Genomic DNA, 20,401 nt, shown 5'->3' on the forward strand with positions numbered 1-20,401 from the left:
TAGAGTCCACATCTTGTTTATAACTCCTTTCTATCCACTGTTGGCAGATTCTAGTAGAACTGGAGAACCAGGTTAATTCATAGAATAGCTACTAACAAAGCCACCATTTCCTGAGGACCTACGCTGTGCTAGGCACTGTTCCTCTTGTAACACATTTAATCTTTTTAATCCTTATGCAACTCTATGAATCAGGTATTATAACCATTTTATAGGCAAAGAAACAGGGCTCAAGTAGTTTAAGGTTTCACATGAGGGAGATGATGGAGACAGTATTTCTAGTGGAGTCTGAGACTCCAGGCCCACCTGACACCTCCCATTTCACCCCAGGTGCTGACAGAACCACCGGAGAAGGTGTCCTCACCTGGGACTGTGCAGGTAAGCTGTGAAAAGCGCAGGCAGAGAAACAGATTTTTTACAATATTCAGTACAAAGTTTAACAATTTTATTGGAAAACAAGTACAGTCTCTTGATCAATGATGCATTGATGGACATAAACTTGGTGTTTTAAGATATAAAATAGTTGGCATCTGTTGCAGAATTATACAAACGATTTACAAAAAAACCTTCATTAACCAGTACAAACATAATTTATCAAAGTGTCATTAAAAATGGCTCAATACTTTTTCTTTTATTGCAAGTAAAATTAAAAAGAAAGACAGGGGAGGGAAAATATAAATTCTGCTAAGCCAGTCTTAACCACTGGTAATTAAATATTTTGTTGCATTTACAAACTTTTCTTCAACATTTAAACTGACTTTAAAAAATACCATTAGAAAGTGCAGTAAGAGCTAATTAATGGGGAATGCAGGAAAGGAAGAGCTTTAAAAAGCGTTTGGTGGAGAAGACAATCATATAAAGGAAGGTCGCAGGGATCAGGAATGTGGCTTCATCCTGTGGAACCCTCCCAGGAGACTTGGGGACTGACACTGTGCTTTCCTGTTTAGGATCCTTGTTCAAGCTTATCTCTTCATTCTTGTTCCTCTCTAAATTATTAGTACCAAGCTACTCGAAATTCTTGGCTGTCCCCACCCTCACCCCTTAGCTAATTCTAAGTTTCAGAATTGACTTGCCTTCTTGGCAGTATATATGCTAGATGACAGATAAAAATCATCAACAGAATTAAACTTCTAAAGCATCTAGCAGACCTTGGGAGTCATGAGACCCCTCCACCCCATTAGACTTCCGGCTCTCTGTGTACAGCCAAAAGAAACAACCCATTTCTTTGAAAACAGCAGCTCCAAAGCAGCATTATTATTCAGTGCTATTGGATCGGATAGCACTGAATAATAGCAGGAGAAAACAGGTAAAAAAGGAAGAGTCAAAATATTAAACTCTGTGTGTTTTTTTGTAGCTCTGACTACTTCGGGGGAAAAATATCCTTCCAGCTGGGCGCAGTGGTGCACATCTGTAATCCCAGTGGCTCCAGAGACTGAGGCAGGAGGATTAAGAGTTCAAAGCCAGCCTCAGAAAAAGCAAGACATTAAGCATCTCAGGGAGACCCTGTCTCTAAATAAAATACAAAATAGGGCTAGGGATGTGGTTCAATGGTCAAGTGCCAGGTTCAATCCCTGGTAACCACACCCGCCCCCCCCCCCAAAAAAAAAAATCCTTCCAAATAAGTGTTTGTCTTCACCCATAATATTAAGTAGTAAAAATATTTTTAAAAATAAGACCTGTCTATGTTCATTCTACTTTGAAAACCATGCCTGTGTTACATGAACTTGGCTTTGTGATTTTCCAGAGTTGCTCTAATTATCATGACTACGATCAAATTTTGAAACATTTTTTTCTGTACCAAAAAAACCCATTTGCTTTCATTCTTAATTGTCTGAGAAATATTTACCTTTAAGGAAAGAACACATGGAAGTAAAAATATTTTACATAAGACCTAAACATAATTTTTATAAATTCCAACACTGAAAATTATCTAATTTGCTTGTGATGTAAAAACACTCCTGGAGTCAGTGGCCTCCTATAAACAATCAGTGGCAGGTGAAGGGACAATTAATGACCTGAAATCAAGTATTCAAACATTGGACTAGAAACCAGAAATAGAGGCTCAAGTTCCAGATCCAACAGAATTAAGAGAGCAATTTTTTAAAAAGTCACTTTCTCTCTATATAAAATTAGAATAATTGCAAAAAATAGATATAATTACCCAAGAACATTATTAAACAATAAAGTACTACACAAATCTATTTCACATGTGCAAATTGCTTGTGGAAGGCAGCAAGGGACAGAGAGAGACATACGTCCTCAGAGAGCACAGATTCTGGCTAGTGGGGGCCACTTTGTAAGGGGACCAGCAACAGGCAGCACTAGCTAACTGGCAGGAGGGACAGAGTGTAAGAGTGGCAGTCTCTTAGGGGAAGGTGCCCAGGAACCAGAGTGCTGAAGTCCACTCTGAATTTCAGTGAGCTGGTCAGCTGGAGAAAATGCAAGAAGGATTTGTAGTCAGGGGAGGAGGAGACACAGCAAATATGAAGGTACCAGAGCAGGTGCAGAGGCCCGGGAGGCTAACCTGGGATTCACACTGCAGCCCAGTGAGGGGAAGGTTATGCAAACAGGCTGCGGGGCTTGGAGTGGGGGTGACAAGCATAGCTGTCTTTCCAAAGAAGCAATGAGCCAACTAAAGTGAGGAAGCATACGGAAGGTCAGGTCAGTCATCCAGGGAGGAAAGCAGTAGGTGGTGGAAGAGGTGGGACAACTTCTGCTTTTAAAATCCCTCCTCTTATACAGAAAGCTCAGGCGATTCCACAACCTTGGGATCCTGCAGAATCCCTTTTTCACTTTAATGACACTTCTCAAGGTCTATAAAATACAATCTGGTCTTTGGGAAGTGACAGCTTGCTGTGGATGTGTATGGAAAATGCAAGCCATGAAAAGTTCTCCAAGAAGAGAACTCCTCTGAGGTGTCAGGCGCACTTCATCTGCCGTGCTGCCTGGAAGAGACACTCCAGGGTCAGTGACCCTGCAGCAACCCCAGAGATGGCCAAAGCCCCACCATCAGACTGTGGACAACTTAATAAAACTGTCTATAGATGGTGACTATTTCTTGCTTTTTTTTTTTTTTTCTTTTTCTTCCAGTTCACTGTCTCAGGGCCTTTTTCTCAGAAGTACAAACCTTCAGAGAGGGCATTAGTTGTCCTTTATAAAGCCTTTCCCAAACCCTCTGCTCTGAATTGCCCCGGCCTGCTATTGTCCCAATTCCTGCTCCCTTAACAGTGTGATTCCAGGTGACCTCAGGGATAAGGTACGTTTTATGACTATACAAGTCAGTGGGAGGCTCAGCACCCTAAGATGGGATGCACCCAAAAAACTCTTGGCCAAGGTGCTCCACGCTACCCAAGAGGCAGGTGAACCTCCCTTTGATGCCTCTCCTTAGAGTCTGACCCATTGGCCATGGACAGTAACTGGTGTTTGGAGGAAGGAGATCGCCGCTGGGCCGGCATATGGTACCGGACATGTTTCCAGAACCTGGTCTTTATAGACTGCGGTTCCTCTCTTAAGTCCCCTGACCAGCGGATAGCCCCGTGTTTCTGCTTAATGAATTTAATGGATTCTGGCATTTTCTCATAGTCTTGGATTTTTTCCAGCTCAAGCAGGACAACTTTAATCCCTTCCTTGATAAGCGCATTATACATCACTATTTGCTCTTCAGACGAATGGCCCAGCCAGCTGAAGCCCGATATGTCTGTCGCTAAAATGATGATCAGTCTTCTGCTTTTCTTTATGTTTTCATGAGTGACCTCAATAGCATCTAAAAAACATGAAGCACAGCACAGTTAGTCAAATTACAATTTATAATCATTTTTTCTGGAACCAAAACCTTACAAGTTTCTTCCCACTCCATCCCCTACGGCTTCTAAAGATTTTTTTCTTGCCTTATTTAAGATTAGAAGTCTTTCCCATTTTATAGTCCCACTTATAAACTGTCCTACACAACTTGAAATTCACTTAGAAGTCAGAAAACTTTCAGTCAAAACTTTAAAAGTTTCTTGTTAAATCATTTGATCTACACCGCCCCTAGACTACTATATCGGTTGTAAAGTTCTAACTAGTTCTTGTGCTTTCCTAAACAATTTTTTTAAAAAATTAATTATTGATCTAACAAACTCTGGGAGAAGTGAATACATTTAATAAATGTGAAAATCATCATCATACATATCTGAAGAGATTCTTAATTTTTTCATATATGTGCACCTGTGTGGAGACCTCTAGAAAGATAGGTCCCAGACTTAGCAACTAGTTTTACTAGTTTCCTTTTATTCTTTTGCATTATATACATACCTTCTCCAACATAATCATCCCTTCCATAAATGAACAGCTTATATCCAAACTGTTTTTCCAAGACCTCAGGCAACACTTTAAACACAAAAATATCTGAGTTTGAGGTGGACCCTTCCCCAGAGGTCTTTGGATAGAGGACATATGCATCGTAAATCTTTCCATCTGAAGCTAAAAGGAAAATGTAGAAATGTAGTGCATTTAGAATCAAAAGGAAAATAAGAGATTTGACAAAAGTCATTATCAGAAGCATGCACTTAATAATGAACTATATTAATCTTTTTTATATGGTGTCATGATTGAAGCAGTAATACCAAAAGTATAATATACCTTTTCAAAGTGTTCATCTCTTAGGAGTTTCCCATTTATTGTACTTTACTACAAAGTTGTTCTTATGTTGCATTTATTGGCCACTTTTTGTACACTTGGTATGGAAATTTCCATAGTTCCTTGCTTTTATATTCTTCCCCAAATGTCTCCTTCATAAATTCTATCTATTCTTACTTTTTTATATTATTGTGGTACTAATTTTTTGCAAGGTTTTAATCAACCAGAGAGCAAGTCTCCCTGAGGTATGAAAATCTAGTCGTTTTTTTTTTTTCTTTTGGAAGTGGATTTTGAAGTGCTTTATGTCCTATACAGCACAGAGCATGTCCCCAAATGAATTTATAGACAGACGTTCTAAACACCTCTTTATCCTACCATATGAATGCTAAAGGAATAACTTAAATAGCAATGTCATTCCGCTTAATCAATTGTGAAACTATGATTATCTATAAGAATGACTACTATTCTTGCATATGCTACTACAATTTCATTTTGAACATTCAGTAAAATCCATCTTAGTCATCTTCTACATCTCCTAATTATACCGTCTTCAATGAGAAAATACTGCAAGGAATGCAAAATTATACCTTTTGGGGGGAGAAAATCAGAGCAGGAATCCCTGTACCAAAGCACAATGTCAATCTTGAAGATTTTATAGATGAAAACAGAGCATGTAATTATAATTGTTAATGTAACAAACACCCCAATTATGTGCTTCTGGAAATGAGGCACTACAGCAGAAAAAGAGGAGAATAAAGTATTAGAACCAAAAAGAACTAAAAATTTGAGCATAGCAAATCAAACATTTTCATTGTAGAAAAAGCATATTTGGGATTGTCTTTGGGTAGTATTAACTCATTTACTGTTATCACTAAAAATGAATACTACTATACAAAGGAATGTAGCATGGTTACTATCTAAAACTAAAGTTCATTCTATTAAGTTGCCATGTAAATAGCAGAATATACAATGACAGAAAAAAATAGGATAGAGTGCTTCACAGCTTTATAAAAAGAAGTCAGAATCACTCAATAAGCTATGAAAGTTCTCTGAGATACAAAAGTCAGACAGGAAAAGCCAAAAGCTGGGACGAGGAAATAAAGGAGATTTATGGAATCTTTTCACATCTCTACATTCTCCTGGCCTCTTTCTAGTTACTCTTCCAATGACGACAGGAGTGAGATGGGTAAGAAGTGGGAAGTTAATGGGGAGAAGACGGAGAAGAAGCAAAATTTAAAAAATAAAAGAAGAAAGTGGGCATCCAGAAAAGAGAATCTTAAAGTTATAAGAGAATTCTCTAAAATACAATCTAAACTTTATATTATTTCACTTCTCCAGTTTAGATCTTTAGTACAAAGTTATGCCATTTTCTAAGTTGAGATCCAGTTGACCCAGTGGATAGTTCACATTCACAGTGCTCATTACTATAGCTTCATTCAAGATCATGATATCTGTTGTGTAAATCCTTCAGGTTTATCATTCTTATTTAAGACCATTTTATCATTCTTGGCCACTTCCATTTCCATATGACTTTTAGACTAACTCCATCTGTTACAACCATACACATCCATACAAACACTCACTTACACTTACACAAATACTGCTGAAATTTTGATTGGAATGATCTTGAATCTATAAATTAGTTTTGGGAGAAATGACATCATTATAACATTGAGCCTTTCAATTTAGGAACTTTGTATATCCCTACATCTATCTGATTCCTGATAAATATCAATAATGTGTTTTTAAATTGTTTGACAGAGGACTTGAATAGCTTTTGCTATATTTGTTCTTAAGTATTTTATTATTTTTTGAAACTACTGTAAAGGTTATCTTTTAAACTTGGTTTACTTTTGCATGTTGTTTGTATTTAGACATACTTGAAATCATACTGACCTCATCTGGGTTAATGACAGGCGTTGGGGCAGAAAAGCATCTGATAAGAAGAGATAGCTCAGCTGAGAAGTGAAGAAGGCGAGAAGTTGCCCAGCTGAAAGAAGATGAAGACAGTTCCAGGCAGAGGAAACAGCACTGGAAAACTAAAGGCCTTGGATTCTTAAGAGAACAGAAGCAATAGAAGATCTCATTTCAAATAAATAAGTTTGTTGTTTACCTGGATGGATTAATTGTATATATGCTGCATACATATTAGATGTACTCTTGACCATACAGGTAAATGGAGATAGATAAAACTGACTTTTGACTTCTGAAATATTAAGCGTTGTGATGTGTATAGTTTTTCTTTTGGCTGAAGGACTGTCCATACTGTTCAATAGAGAGGACAAATGAAGTTGTGTGAGTAAATTGTATCAACCATAAATAAGGATGCATGTCTGGTTTCTTTATTTGTAATATAAACTGAAGCTGAAATAATCACCAACTTCTATCAGAGGCATAATAAACAAACTGCTGGCAATACCCATCTGAGATTTTACAACCCCAAGACCTTTGTCAATAACAGACTCAGTAGCGAAAAAGTCAAGTTAAAATTACCAGCTTCCAAAAAGGAAAAATACAAGCAAAAGTATTTTGGTCTCCATGGGACACAGAGAAGCAAAAGTACAAGAAGAGTTTGTTCATTAAACAAGAATCCTTTGGGGCAGGTGCTAAAATGCTTTGAAGACAATGAGGAGGAGGGATAATGGGAAGCAAGTAGAGACTTGGAAGTAGAGTACCTGCTTCTTGACTCCACTTAACTAGTCTTTTCTAAACTACTTTAAAAATAGGAAGAGTAACTCAGGATACTTGCTTCTTTGGAATGTTGCAACATGTAAACCTGAATTTAAAAGAAAGACCTGTAAGTTGTCGGCACCACAGTGCTATGTATTTTTGACCTTAAATGTACGAGATCTTACAAATCCTGTTCAGCTCACTTAGCAAAACTCAAAGTGGGCCGCAAAGGGTTAAGAACAATCAACTTCCAGCTAGTCTTCAATAGGAAATTAAACTGTCAAGGATATATAAAAATGTGACATAGAATTTAACACAAAATTGATTGGCATACTCACAACTCAAAGTCTTCCACCAGGATTGGATCATCAGATGAAATTAGTGACCCATTCCACTTCCAGTAGACAACATCAGTGAGGTGGCCAGTGACATTACAGAGCAATTGGATCTTGGATCCTGCAAAGCAATATATTTTTAATCATAAGATGAATTGGTTTTAAATCTGTTTTAACAAATGGCTTTTGAACAAAGATTTTTAAATGCTAGAAAAGCACAGAGGAAAATTGCCTTACACTTACCACCCAGAGACACCCACTATGAACAACTCTGTGTATCTCATTCCTTATCTTCTCTGTGCACATGAGTAATTTTTATAAATGGATTTTATTGTCTATTATTTTGTAATTATTGTGGATTGGGAATTTCAGGCTCCATAATTAGTCCTCCAAAATAGTCTCCTTGTGCCAGCTTAGTATTTAATAATATAAATATACTCTAACAATTTCCTATTGCTCAACACAATTTGTTTCTAAATTTTCATTAATATTGTTAGGTATAAAGCCACCTTTCTCTCCCGCTGCAGGAACCACCTGTCAATCTGCGTTATGCTCTCCTCTCCCTTTACAGGAACCCGGCCTCCTACTCCGCCTCTCCCGTTACAGGAATTTCCGGCTTACGTTGCCGTAATCTTCCTGCCTCCCACATTACGTTCTAATATGTCATTGGTCCATCAGTCAGTCCGTAATAATTCTCCTCCAAGATTGGTTCCTCCCAGCCGGCGAAATTCCCATAACTAAAAAGAAACCCTGCACCATCTTCTTCTTTTCCTTTCCCCTTTCCCCCGAGCGGGCACGATTCGTCCGCATAAAATAAAAAGTTCCTCGTGTGGGACCTGTGTCTGCGGAGCGTTTTCTCTGAGAGTTATCAACGAACCAAAACTGCCCCGAACATCTGGCCTAACAAATATGATTGTTATTCCAGAGAATATCCTTGTTTATATATCAATGTTTGTGCACATCCTGAAGTGTTACCCTGAATAAAATTAAAGTAGTAGGATTGAATTAAAGGGCCAGACTTCCTCTCTCCAGGGAGGCTGCACCAAGTCACTTGCTCTACAGCAGACTGTGCATGCAGCAGCCTCCCCCAGCTCCCAGATACCTAGTGGTCTTGCTTAATCATTACCAATTAAGAGAAGCAGGGGAAAATGCACTTGAATTAAATTTTCATTTGCATTTCTTTCTTCTTTCCTTCCCCCACCCTCTTTTCTTCTCTTTTGTGATGCTGGGGATCAAACCCAGAACCTCCAGCAGGCTAGGCAAGTGCTCCACCACTGAGCTACTTATACCCCCAGCCCACCCGCATTTCCTCAACTCACGGTGAACTCACATTTTTCATAAGCTTGGTATTTCTTGACTTCTTTTAAGAACTGTTCCTTATGTATACCAATCATTTTTGATTATTACTATTTTTACTGGTCCATCGCCATTGTACATAATAGAGGGATTCATTAGACCATATCTGTATATGCACATAATTTGATCAATCTCATTCCCCAGTGCCTTCCTTCCCTTCCCTTGCCCTCCCCCTCCCTCTGATCCACTTGGTCTATCAACCATTCTTTAATCTCATGTTCATATTACTGATGTGCAGGTACTCTTTATTCATTGAGGATTTTGACTCTTTATAATTCACAGAAAATGTTTCAAATAGTTTTCTAAGTTTGTTGCTTTCATATTACTATTGTTTATAGGAATTCTTTGATGTAGATCTCTTTATTTTTCACTTGGTCAGAATTTTTTTAAAAATTTTTTATCTGGTTTCACTATAGTTTCTCTTAAAGCCCTCTCTAGCCAGGCTTGGTGGCACATGCCTATGATCTTAGCAACTGGGGAAGCTAAGGCAGGAGGACCACAGTTTAAGGCCAGCCTGGGTAACTTAGCAAGACCCCATTTCAAAATAAAAAATAAAAAGGGCTGGGGATGTAGCTCAGGGGTAGAGCACTCCTGGGTTCAATCCCCAGTGCCTAAATAAATATTTTTAAATAAAAGGGTGCTCTCTAACAACAAATCAGGAAAATATCCATGTACATTTTATTTTAGGTATATAAGGTTTCCTTGTTTGACTGGTCTGTTTCTATTCTTTGCTCTATCTAGAATATAATTCTCTAGAGCATGAGAGAGAATTTTAACTTAATGTTTTTATCCAAATAGCTGCTCAACATTCCAGACAGACCCACGATTGATAATAATTTTCCTCCTCACTATTTCACAATGCTGCTTCATCATAAAATAAATTCTCATTTAGTTTGGACTCTCTCAATTAATCTGAATGTGTGAAATCATGCCAAGGTTACCACACTCTTTTAGTTACTGAAGTTTTAGAGTAAATACTAATATCATTTAGAGGTCTTCTTACTGATATTATCTTAATGCCCTAGTGAATTTTAGAATACCTGACAATTTTTAAGTTCATTCACATTTTTATTAGATCTCCAGTAAATCTATAACGAATCTCTTCATTAAATCTGAGTGAATTTTCATTTACAATTTCTAGTTCCTCATACAGGAAAAACATACTTGTCAATATTACAATTTTCTGAAATCAGTATTTCTCAATATGGTTTCATTTTTGCCCCCTTAGGGGCCTCTTTATATATATATTTTTTCCTAGTTATTCCCTTCTCCATAAATTTTTAAGTTCCTGTCTCTCCCTCCCTCACCCCCTTGGGGGCGGTGAGGAATGCTGGGATCAAATCCACAGCCTCCTGAATGCTAGGCAAGCACTCTACTACTGAGCTAAGCCCCAGGCCTGCTCCCTTTCTAGAATTTTAATACCACATATATAGATTATATCTGTTGGTGTAGATTTTTTCACTCCCAAGAATCAATTTTCCATATTGAAGTCCCCACCACCACCCCACATTGTAAATTCTCAATTTTTCTGAATTTATACTTTGGGGGGTTTATTCTTCCCTATTAATCTCACACATTTTTAATACATTTAAAAATGTATTTTACAGACATTTAGTATTACAAATGGAATCTCTTTTCCCATTATATTTTCTAACTGGTTATTGCTACGTAGGTCTAATATTTTAGAATGCTAATTTTGTAATATCTAATAAACAAAATATTAATTCTAATTAAATTTCCTAATAGTTCTCTTGAGATTTGTAGGTAGATGATTATGTGATCTGAAAATAAGAATTAAAAAGTCTTTTTTCCCCTTCTAGTAGCATCTCTTGGTTTCTTCTCCAATCACCTTCTGGGCACTTCAGGACTGTGTTAAGTTATGCTGATCATGATTTGTCTTGCTGTTGGCTTCACTAAAAATGTCTTCGTGCTTTGCCATTAAGAATGTTGGTAACTACTGGTTCACATTGATGATATTTATTAGGTTAAGGAACCACCCCCAAATTCCATTTTTCTAAGTCATTTTATTGGGATTGATATGAACTGATATCTGTCAGGATAATCCTATGACAGGGTGAAACGTGCCTCTGATGACGATGTGATCTATTAAAATAATTATTTCCTAAGACAAAGCTACTTTGGGATCTGGGATCCATGCAATCGAGACTTCAGATCTCGCCATTTTACAGGTTTAGAGCACACTTTCTCAACATCACTATAGTCAACAGAGCAAAAAGGGATTCTTGGGGAGGGGATCAAGAAAATATGAGGTATTCGTATGTTTGGTCACCCAACAAAGGGCCATAGCACATCAACAGATAGGCAAGGCAGCTGTGGTATTGAAATTCCTAAAAAGGAAAAGGGAGGTGGGGTGGGGTTAGGCTCTGAAGGGGAAAATTTTAAAGAAAAAAATAAAGGTTGAGAAACACCACACAAATTCTATTGACCTATATTTAGAGTTCTGGCATGTTTGTAACTTTGTATCTAAGAATGTCTTTCAATTACTTTCCACCAAGAATGACAAACTTGGCAAAGCACAGAATTTCTAGATTGCAAACTTCTCATTTCTGAATATTTGTTCATGTGCTTGATGCAGTTACTCTATGAAGACATCTGATCCTGTGAGACAAGAATCTGTTCTTCTGTCTGGACTACTAAGACAGAAGCCACTGGTTATTATTAAGTCCTTGAAATAAGGCAAAACTGAGGAAACAGTTTTTAATTTAACTGAATTAAGTAATTGGCTTGATTTAATTTTACATGTACATAACTGTGACAAGTGGCTACTCTACCAGACAATGTGCATCTGAACAACTGTAGGTCTTCATTTATGTAAAGAAATGCCCATTAATTTATCAAATTATTTTTTCTGGAATAATTGTCTTTTTGACCTGGAGTCTTACCCTTCTGCCTAAAAACTTAGCTTTGGTGATAAATCCTGGGCCAGGCAGATGGATCACAACATTTCTTGTTCTGAGACAGTTTGAACTTGGCTTCTGGCTGGGTTTTCATGGGTAGTAATCATCATGAGAAAGGAGCGACATGCAAATCAGAGGTGGCTAGGTTTTGCCACAAGCAACGAAAAACCCAGAAGTATATGGACATGTTAAGCTATAACTTGCACCACTTCTCATCTGAGTTCACAGCGATGATTTTGGCGTATCCGACTAGTGCCCACTTACCCAACTCCACTTCCATGGTCTCGTTTGCTGGACTCTCAATCACAGGAATGTCGGGTTTGATTTCCTCTGAAAGAGAAACAACCGCAGGGCTTCTCAGTCTCTAGTAGGTCAGAATCACGAGTAATGGCACCACTTAGCCAAATATACTAAGTGATATCAGGCCAGATGGCGAATAGACGGTAGGAGACGGGAGGTGACAGGGGAGGCAGGGAGCCCACACAGAGGCTGCAGCAAACTGAATGCCTTCAACAAACCTGGACCCTGCCAACCCACATGCTCAGACAGTGCTCTCTTAGAGCAACTGGAAAAGGCAAGGGAGTGGAAGGAAGTAGTGTCAGGACTGCCTGCAGTTAGTAACGTTGGTAATGCCCAACAGTGCAAGGCTCATTGATGCAAATGGCTATTGACGAGTGCCAAGTGTTTTGGTGTAGCGTATTAAAACAGGCAGAAAATTGTCAAAAGACTCAGAAGTTGATCTAAGCCTTCTTTACAGCAAGATCAATTGGCTTGAAGAGTTGATCTGTGGCCAAGAGAAAATGATCAGAAATGATGAACCCGAATTTTCAGCAGTCCATCATAGGATAGGAAAATGTCTTTTTGTTTGTTTGTTTGTGTTCTGATCTATACTTAAAACAGTTCCTGGCACACAACACATATTCAAAACATATTTTTTAATCCCAGGAATGAATGAAAAAAGCATTAAGCATCATTGGGGTAGATCTGGAAGAAAAACAAAATATTCCCTCACCTGCATAAAGTATATTATTTCTACAAATGGGATCAGACGAGGAGACAGAAGAGTATTTAAAACATACTTGATCTATTTTTTAAAATCCCCAGGGCCCGGTTCTCCCTGGTTTGGTTGCCGTGTCTCAAGTAAGGCAGATCAGAGCTATGTAAAAACCAAGAAGGCTGTTGAAAACTCAGAAATGTGGTTGTGATACAAAGATCCCTGAAAATTAGGATTCAGTGGTGCTTGTGGGACCAAGTCAAGGAATTAATTTTTATTCACTATCATTAATCTTTGTCAAATAATTTTTAATATAAAACATGGTTAATATAGAACTGAAAGCCCAAAGAAAATAAAGAACAATCACTGTTGCCCATTAGTTGCACACCTGATTTGCACTAAGCACCACTTGGCATCAGACACATGAACATCCTCAAATCTAACCTTCCCGATGACCTTGGGAGGTGGCATCATTTTATAAAGGAGGAAACAGCCTTAGAGAGGGCAAATGACTGCACTAACACAGAATGCATAGGAGGTAGGTTCTGGAAGTGTAACTTATCCCAAGGGCAGGCTCTCAGAGGGAGCCCCAGAGCTCTCCAAAGAGCATCTTTAGCCATGTCAGGCAACAAGGCTTCTAGATCAATTGAAAAGTTTAGCTCATAACATCTCTGTTTAATTATCACTGCATCTGAAGTGGAAATGAAAAATGTTTCCACTACATATTCAGGAACACAAAGCTAAACAAAAGCCAGGGGACCTTTGTGGAGTGGCTGAGCTTCTCTTGTATTGAGTTCCTCTACAGCAAATGAAAGTAATGTTCAGGTCATGGTCTCTGGGCCTCTCTAGAGCTATACTCCTGGGGTTGGAGCTATGACTCACCTAGAGTAATGAATTCTATTACCCGGGTAATATGATAGCGCTTTCCCAAGTACATGTAGGATGCATGACAAGTATAGTTCCCTCTATGGTTCTCTGACACATTCATCACAATGAGCGTGTTTGTGACTCCAGTGAAGCATATGTCGTCAAGAATCAGAGGTTTGCAATCCTAGACAAGAAGGAGAAAAGAAGCATTGAAAATTAACTAGTAACTTTCCCCACTGCACCTGAAAATTTCCTTTTTGCAGGGGAGGAGGGCAAAAGTTAATCATATTCCCACAATATTAAATTTTTGTGCCACAGCCTTGTGCTACAAACACAAGTGAAGGCAAATTTAATAAGCAAGAAAAACTTGTTTGAGGAAAGAATGTGAACACTGTACATTTCCTTTCTTCACTGATATTATTTATTTTGTTTTTCCTTAACCTCCGCAAGATGATTTCCCATTAAGTTCCACCAGATGGGGGCTGGGGAGATAGCTCAGTTGGTAGAGTGCTTGCCTTATAAGCACTAGGCCCTGGGTTTGATCCCCAGCACCCAAAAAAAAAAAAACAAAAAAAAAAAAAGTTCCACCAGATGAAGTGGGTGAAAAATGCCAAAACATGATTGGGAATACTAATCAACCCACTTTTCTAATAGTTACAGGAACTATCAGATTATTTGAGGACCACTTAGTTTTTAATAAAGCACAGAGTAATATAGGTTATAATAAACACATTTAAAATACCTTAAATTTATAATCAGTCTTCTCCTTAAAGAGGTTTTATATCTCCTATTACTTTTCTCGAATATATCTTATTAAATAAATATAACAGTAAGATTTTAATTAAGCTTCAAATTAAATGAATGTGGACTTATGATTCTTTTTAGATTCCCTATGACGTTTCACCCCTACAGAGGAACACAATCTGTAAATTGAAAAAACACTCTGCAGGTTCATTCTGTTTTCCAACACAGAAGACTAATCATCTGCTAGACAAGTAAAATACCATATTTAAAATAAAATTACCTTATACCACTCTACTGTGGGAAACTCATTATTTTCATTTTTAAAAAAATCCAAATGAGGGCATACAAGCCTTCCATTTCCAGCAACACGTAATTTCTGTGTAAATATAGCTTCTGCATTATAACATAAGTTAGGCTCATTGTTCACAAACTTGGCAGTTATTTTAATTTTAAGGCAGAAAGTTGAATTTCTAAAATAAAGTGAAATAGGAATTATTAATAAGAATTATGAATAGATTTTTCTGTCTTCAACTATTGTACATATCAGCACGTTTGTAACAGACAATTCCCTTTCTTACCTTACGGCACAATAATAATGTCCTGAATCCTCTACCTTAGCGGGCACAAGCCAGAGTTCATCATTTTCTTGATGAATCCTGGAGTCTTGCTCCAATGATACAGGTGTCTTGCTGTCATTTTTATACCAAATCACAGAGCTTATCTTTTCACTTGGGTTAAGGGGACAGGCACGAACATCAATTTCATTTGCAGATGAAACTAAAATGACTGGTTCTTCTCGTATCTCACATTCATCTTTGAAAGGGAGAAAGGGGAAGCAATTTCCATTAGAAATGTTTCCAGTGTTTCTTAATGTAATAGACACACATAGACACATCAATCATTAAATACATCCATTCACACTATGTGTAGAAGCTCCACAGTCTTAAGCTTAAGAGCATCATCATGAGAACCTGGAAGACTTACATTCAGTTCTACCTGAGTCTCTTATTAGCTGGGGACTGTACCCTTGGGCACATTACCTAACCTCTCTTACTCCCTCTCTTTGTTCATCCAAGGAACAGAATGATGCAGGAAGAGAACATCCACCTCAGAACAACTTGAAACAACGACACCTGGATTCACCTTCCCAACTGAACAACTGAAAAAGTGAACAAGTTCATGAAACCACATTGTTCAAGGCCCTGAGAAGGAAGGAATAAAGCACAGAGGTCTCAGGAAAATTGAAACAACCGTACAAGGTTACTGCCCAAATTACTGCCTGGTTATGACACTGCAAAGAGAAAACACAAAGTCCAGTGTCTTCTGAGTGGAGGGGATGGAGTCGGGAATCTGTGTAGCTTAAGAGTTTGCAGGTCCGAGTGCCCTAATGGTGACGGTCGTTTGTGGATCCCCAGAGAGCCCCTGGAGTTTTCAGCTAAGGACTAAGCAGTGTAAGAATGCTTAAAAAAAATAGCCAAATCTAGAGTGAAAGTGACAAAAGGATAAGAAGGAATAAACCTGGAGCACACACAGCCATAAGGGACAACCTCATTAACCACAGGGCATGGGGTAGAGCTGCCCTGCCCACAGTAGTTGGGAACAATTAGGACTCAACTATAAACTTTTCTGATTATAATGAAGCTTAAAAGCAAGACCTGAAAGGATAAAATCACTTCCAAATAACAGTCCTGTGGCAGAACAAAGATCAAGAACATATTTATTAAGAGAAAAACATCCAACACTTAACACGGTAAAATCTACAATGTTGGAGAGGATGTGGAGAAAAAGGAACCCTTTTACACTGTTAGTGGGACTGTACATTAGTACAGCTGCTGTGGAAATCAGTGCAGAGGCTTCTTAAAAGACTAGGCATGGAACCACCACATGACCCAGCTACACCACTTCTCGGTATTTAAAAGTCATCATACTACAGTGATCCATGCATACCCATCCATGTTTACAGGAACACAATTCACAGTAGAGAAACTATGGAATCAGACTAGGTGTCCATCGATGACGGATGAATGGATAAAGAAAAATGTGGTATATAGACATAGTGGAGTTTTATTTGGGCAAAAAGAAAATGAAAGTATGTCATTTGCAGGAAAATGGATGGAACTAAAGATGATCAGGTTAAGTGAAATATTTCAAACTCAGAAGATAAGGGCCCTGTGCTTTCCCTCATCTGTGGAAGTTAGAGAGGAATAAAGGAAAATCATGAAAATCAAAGGGAGATCAGCAGAAGAAAGGGACCAAGGAAGGAAAGTCGAGGAGGGAGGGGGGACATGCTGGGGAGAGATATTTCCCAAATTATATTGTTATATTGTGTGCATGTAAGAATATGTAACAACAAATCCCAACAATAGGTTAAAAAAAAAGCTTGGCATGCACTGAAGCAGTAACATTCTACCAATAAGGAGGAGGGGGAAAAATCAACCAATCAAAACTGACCCAGAAATGACAGATGATAAACTTCATAGACAAGAATACAGAAATAGGTATTACCACTGTATTCCATTTGTCCGTGACAGTACAGGAAAGATAAACCATGCTGAGTGAAGACACAGAAGAGGTTAAAAACACTTCTAAAGATGAGAATTATAATATCGAGTTTAAAATACACTGGATAGGTATGTAGTAGATTTGACATTGTAGGAAAAATATTAATAAGCTTGAAGACACAGCATTACAAACTACCCAAAATTAATCACAGAAGGAAAAATAATGGAACACAATAGATGGGACCTTAGTTAGCTGAGGAAAACATCGATATGAATCGCAGAAGAAAAGAAGTAGGTGAAACAAAAAAACATTTTAAGATATACAGGATGAATTTTTTCAAGATTAATGAAAATAATGAACCCTCGGCCCAAAAAATCACAAAAAATCTCAAGCAAAGGAAACATGAGAAAACTACACCAAACACCTAAGAAGCAAATTGTTAGCCAGTGCGACAAAGAGAAGATCTTTCAAGTAGCCAGAGAAAAGGGATGCAATTATTACAGAGGAACAAATACTCTGCAGCCTTCTTTCCAGAAACAATACATGTCAAGACAGAGAACAACATCCTTAAAGCACTGAAAGAAAAAGAGGTTTCTGTGCCCACTGGAAATGTCTTCCAAAATTAAGAAAAATTTTTCATATTTTTGAAAGCTGTAATAAGTAATTACTGGTAGACCAATACTTTAAGATACACCTTCAGAAAGAAGAGAGATATTCTCATATAAAAACCAATCTACGTGAAAGAATGAATATCATCAAAAGTGTTAACTACATTATAAAACAATTAACTGCATTATAAATAATTTCCTATTATTCTAATCTCTTTAAAGAGAACTGAATGCTTAAATTAAAAATAATGAGCTAGGAGGTTTACACCATATTGAGGAGTGAGATATGTGGAAATAATAGGGCAAAATACAAGCAAGGAGAAGTGGATGTATACCATTAAGTATTTTGTACTACGCATAGAATTGAACAGAACGACCTAAAAGTAAATAGTGAGAGTTTTTGGGGGGAAGTCGGGTACTGGGGATTGAACTCAGGGCACTCAGCCACTGAGCCACATCCCCAGTCCAATTTATATTTTATTTAGAGACAGGGTCTCACTTTTGCTGAGACTGGCTTTGAACTCACAATCCTCCTGCCTCAGCCTCCTGGACGGCTGGAATTACAGGCATGTGCCACAGTGCTTGGCAAACAGTGATAATTTAAAAGATGAATACCTAAGGTCTACAGCAGTTATTTAAAAACTGTACCACAAACAGTTGTGATTAATAAGCCAACAAAGATGAAAAATGAGTCATAAACATTCTCAAGTCAAGTAATAGGCAGCAGAGAGATAGAACTAGCACAATTGATGGGAGAAATAAGAAACAAAATAGAAAGATCCTAGAATTAAACCCAAATATACTAACAATCACGATAGTCTGAAGACCCAGTTGAAAAGCAGAAATAGGCAGACTGAAAAAAGAAATAGCAAATTATATGATACTTAACACACACACACATACACTCAAACACCATTTGACTATAAGGACAAAGATAGATTAAAAAATATATGCCCCACTAACACTAATCAATGATTTAATTAGCATGGTTAACCCATTTCACAATGCACACATATACCAAGACACTACATTGGACATAATAAACACAATTTTTATTTGTCAACTATACTGTATAAAAAATAATAAATAATAAATAAATAGTTTGAATGACATCAAAATAGATTTTTACAGTACAGAACATTAGTAGGGAGAAAAGATAATTTCACAGTATTTATGCATCTATTAGCAATGCTTCAAAGTACATGAAACAAAAACAAATAGATCTGTAAGCACTAGAGAAACTGACAAATTTTAGTTGGAGATTTCAATATCCACTCAGAAGTAGTGACATAACAAATAGAACAATTGAATAATCAATAATGATGCAGAAGATTTGAAAAACACTATCTGTCAATTTGACATAATTGATATTTACAGAAAATTCCACCCAACAATAGCAGGATATTCATTCTAAGTTACACACATAAAATACCTGCTAACATATATTCTTCCGCCTAACCCAAATATATTCTTTCAATATATTTGAAAGAATTCAAATTTAACAAAGCATATTCTCTTGTGACAAAGGAATTAAATTAGAAGTCAATAACAAACATATCTAGGAAATTCTCATGTATTTGAAAACACTCTTCTAAATAACCTGTAAGTTAAAAAAATAAATCAAAGGAAGATTAGAAAGTATTAATGCCTGGATGATGTGCAAAACACAGTAGTCCAATACTTGTGACATTCAATGAAATCAGTGTTTAGAGAGAAATTGAGAGCAATAAATGCTTATATTTAAAATAAAAAACACAAAATTGATGATTTCAACTTCTATTTTAAAAACTAGAAAAGAAACAAATTAAAGTCAACTGTGAACAGATCTTCTATGCTTGAGTCTTAATTTTATACAAGCAACCAATTGAAGACACAGAGAGCCTAATACCATTGAAAGAAGATTTTATTGCTAACATTCCAAGAGAAGGGGCATGCCACATCACAAGAGGCCAGAGGAAAAATAACCAGGTTTAGTTAGGAGGTAGAAGCAGAAGGGAGGGAAAAGCCTACGCTAAGTAAAGCCTTTGTTTAAGTTTCTACAGAAAGTAAAGGCAAGGTAACCAGTTCAAGGTCGGTCGGTTTCCATAACAGGGCTGTCCCCAGCTGCCAGGTGCCTGGCCCTGGGTTGATTTACGGCAGTGGCAATACTGGCTTGGTGCTTTGGATAGTGAGTTGGATGGGTGCACAGCCCTAGATCAGGCAGTCTTCCCACGAAAAGCAGCTCCAGGCAAGCTATCTACAACTCTGTGTTAGTCACCTTTCCAGCACTGACAAGAACAACTCAGAGTAGGAAAAATTATTTTGGGCTCACAGTTTCAGACGCTCCATCCATGGCTGGCAGACTCCATTACTCTCTGCCCAAGGTGAGGCAGAACATCATGGCAGAGGGGCATGGTGGAGGAAAACTCAGCTCATAGTAGCCAGGAAGAAAGAAGAGAGAGCCAAGAGCCAAAGACAAAGTTATAATCCCCAAGATCACACCCCCAGCGAATTATTTCCTCTAATCTTTCTCTACCCACCTACAGTCACCACCTAGTGATTCATTAAAATTGTTAATCCTTCAAATCAATCAATCCACTGATTATATTATAGTTCTCCTAATCTGATTGTTTCACCTCTGAACATTCCTGCATTGCCTAACATGAGCTTCTTGGGAGATACCTCCTATCCAAACCATAACAAAGCTCTAGGAATTACCTAGCCCTGGGGTGTATATGTATATACAGAAGAAAGAAAGTTTGGTAGGGTTAATGGGGAGGAAGGACGGAAGGAAAAGGGGAAAGGAAAGGGGAT

The 20,401-nt window shown here is 37.7% G+C and overlaps 1 protein-coding gene across 4 annotated transcripts in view; it reads right to left on the minus strand.

The window, feature by feature from the left end:
• Positions 1–420: 420 nt before the first annotated feature.
• Positions 421–20,401, minus strand: part of Il1r1 (interleukin 1 receptor type 1) — a 72,969-nt gene continuing 52,988 nt past the window's right edge. For 2 of the 4 annotated variants that reach the window (XM_047522308.1, XM_047522309.1), the window contains 9 exons: positions 15,077–15,311; positions 14,779–14,968; positions 13,770–13,938; positions 12,158–12,223; positions 7,623–7,740; positions 6,728–6,879; positions 5,202–5,345; positions 4,291–4,458; positions 421–3,760 (listed from right to left, as the gene is read on the minus strand). In XM_047522308.1, coding sequence (XP_047378264.1) covers positions 3,342–3,760; positions 4,291–4,458; positions 5,202–5,345; positions 6,728–6,879; positions 7,623–7,740; positions 12,158–12,223; positions 13,770–13,938; positions 14,779–14,968; positions 15,077–15,311 — 1,661 coding nt within the window. In that variant the 3' untranslated portion in view covers positions 421–3,341. Of the gene's footprint in view, positions 3,761–4,290; positions 4,459–5,201; positions 5,346–6,727; positions 6,880–7,622; positions 7,741–12,157; positions 12,224–13,769; positions 13,939–14,778; positions 14,969–15,076; positions 15,312–20,401 lie in introns of those variants that run through there. The other 2 variants (XM_047522310.1, XM_047522311.1) reach the window with 2 other exon arrangements.

Source organism: Sciurus carolinensis, chromosome 13, assembly GCF_902686445.1.
Source record: "Sciurus carolinensis chromosome 13, mSciCar1.2, whole genome shotgun sequence".
In the NCBI taxonomy this organism is placed as follows: Eukaryota; Metazoa; Chordata; class Mammalia; order Rodentia; family Sciuridae; genus Sciurus; species Sciurus carolinensis.